Source organism: Fonticula alba (genome assembly GCF_000388065.1).
Source record: "Fonticula alba strain ATCC 38817 unplaced genomic scaffold supercont2.4, whole genome shotgun sequence".
In the NCBI taxonomy this organism is placed as follows: domain Eukaryota; order Rotosphaerida; family Fonticulaceae; genus Fonticula; species Fonticula alba.
The window spans coordinates 2,755,775-2,758,139 of record NW_009242974.1 but is presented as its reverse complement, the minus strand read 5'-3'; the positions used below and the strand labels follow the sequence as shown (position 1 = coordinate 2,758,139).

Sequence of the window (2,365 nt, the reverse complement as noted above, 5' to 3'; positions counted from 1 at the left end):
CCCCCCCCCCCCCCCCCCGCAAGACGCAAGCGCCTCCTCCGCGACCTCCCTCAACTGGCCGCCCGGCCCCGATACGCCTACATATGTCCCTCTATATTATATCTCTTGGTTTGTTATTGCTTCCGCCGGAGGGCGTCTATCTCTTCCGTACTTGCCCAGGGAAAGGAGACACAGTTGCCATCAGCCGGCCAGCCTCCGCCCCCGGGGACGATGGGGCTGAGAGCAGTGTAGCCCGACCCGGGCGTGCTGCAGATCCGCAGCGTCTGCACCCTGTGGCCAAACACCATCCAGGCTGTGTGTTAAAAAGCACAGTTGGGCGACCCGCCACGCGTTCGTGAGGGTCATCGCACACCTGAGAAAGATGCCCCCCCCCGCCCCCGCCCCTCCTGACCGGACAACCCATCTCCAATACCTGGCCCCGCCCCCCCGCCCCCCCCCCCCCCGGCGAAAATTCGACCCGCTGTCGTGCTCGCCGCCGGCCCCCCGGGGAGCCAAGGGGCCACATCGCTGTCACGCCTCGGGTCACACGACAACATCCGATCACGCGGAAAGACAATTAAGTAGATTAACCCATTACCCCGGGGTGTCTGGCTCACGTTTGCTCGGGGCAGTGGCCCCGTCGGTGTCGGCGTCGGGGGGATCGGTGGCGGTCTCCCGGGGCAAGACCGCCGAAGGGGCCACCGGCGTTGAGGCCGCGGCCGGTGTGATCGACGCAAATCTCCGTACCTTCAGGAAAAAGGCGGGGTTCCACCAGAAGATGAATTCTTGTTGGGAAAACTCCACAAAAGACCCATTCGGAAGGGTTGTCCACTCGCCGGGGAGGACCGGTTGGCCGTTGACCATGAGCATTTCGTTTGGCCGGCCATCCGCAACCTCCTCTTCCCTGGTGGGAGGGAGGAGGCAGACCCGGAATTCGCTTGAGGGCTCAAACCAAATGAGGGCCTGAGAGGGAGAGGGTCATATTAGAATCGATTTTCAGGGGGGGGGGAGAGAGAGAGAGAGACGAGGGAGAGGTCAGGGCACAAAGACTGGGTGGGGGAGGCGTGAAAGTGCAAGGGAGGCCCGCACATGTCGCTGCTGGATGCCGACACACGAGCCGGACAGAGCAAGATCCACATCCACCGGGCTGCTATGGCCCACGATGGACTTTGAGAGGCACATCCAAGTGGACATCGGCCGGGGCCCGGGGGGGGGGGGGGGGGGGGGGGCGGGGGGATTAGCTGGGAGACCAGCATCGGGGATTTGTGCGTCAAAGGGAGAAAAAGGCACGCACTTGAGCCGAGAAGAGGGAAAATGTCCGGGTGGGGCCGCTGAGGAAGGCCAATGCCGGAGAGGAGGAGATGATTCGAGTGTCCACAATGTCGAGCAGGGCAAACTGGTGTGGCGTCGACAGCGAGTGCAGGAGGTTGCCCGCGTCGCGCACAGAATCGGCCTCCAGGAAGAGGGCCATTTGGCGCTCGCGCCAAGCGAGACGCTCATCCTCCGGGGGGGCTGGGAGGGCTTCAGCTTGGAGGGGATCCCCGGAGCGAAGGTGCAACAGTTCGATGGCCATTCGCCGGACGAGGTCCAACCGATTCGGGTGGCCATCAGGCAGGGCGAAAAATGCCTGCAGCCGGTCATCCTCGGTGTTGTTGATGTCAGCCGGTGTGGTCGCAGGCTGTGCGCCAGGTGCGTGGGGGAGTCAGTAAGAGAGGGGGGGGGAGAAGCGGGAGAGCGGAGGAGCGGAGGAACAGAGGAGCAGGGATGACTGGAGCACGAGCTCGTCCCCGGCCCCCCTCCCGCCGTCCCCCGCTCCCCCGGGAGAGGTGGCCAGAGGAGAGCGTACACCGAGGGAATCGAGGAATCGCCCAACAAGCTCGACATCGCCCGCCAACAGGCCCGTTGGGGTCGACAGGCTGTCGAGTAGGGCGTGCTCGAGGCCCCCGGCGTCTGGCCCGCCGGCTGGCTGGACACAGATAGTCCACCAGCGCCGGGCAAGATCCAATGGGCAGAGGGAGCGCCCAGACAGATCGGCCGCAAGGCGCGTGGCAAGGGTCTCAGCCACGGCTTGGAAAAAGTCCGGCACGCTGACCGTCACCCTCGAGCATGCCTGACGGCGTGTCAGTTCTCCCAGAACTGTGCGAACAAGCTCGGCATCCAAGCGGCCGAGCAACGCCAGGTCGTCGGCCAGCGAATCGTGAGGAGGTTTGTGTGGTGGCATGGGAGAGAAAGAGAGACGCTGTTTCCCCCCCGTTTAGATGCGACAGAAAAGCACCCAGTCGCAACAACAATCCGCGTGCGCGCAAGTGCGAGGGCAGAGAGAGGGAAGACAGGGAGACAGAGAGAGGCAGCGAGCAAGCTAAAGGGGCAGGCGGGTGGGCGGGCG

At 64.5% G+C, this 2,365-nt stretch overlaps 1 protein-coding gene across 1 annotated transcript; it reads right to left on the bottom strand.

The window, feature by feature from the left end:
• Positions 1–545: 545 nt before the first annotated feature.
• Positions 546–2,365, bottom strand: H696_03151 (hypothetical protein). Its single transcript, XM_009497041.1, has 4 exons — positions 1,826–2,365; positions 1,274–1,657; positions 1,069–1,146; positions 546–942 (listed from the first exon to the last, which is right to left on the bottom strand). The coding sequence occupies exons 1-4, from the start codon at positions 2,198–2,200 to the stop codon at positions 574–576; spliced, it is 1,206 nt and encodes a 401-aa protein (XP_009495316.1). The 5' UTR covers positions 2,201–2,365; the 3' UTR covers positions 546–573.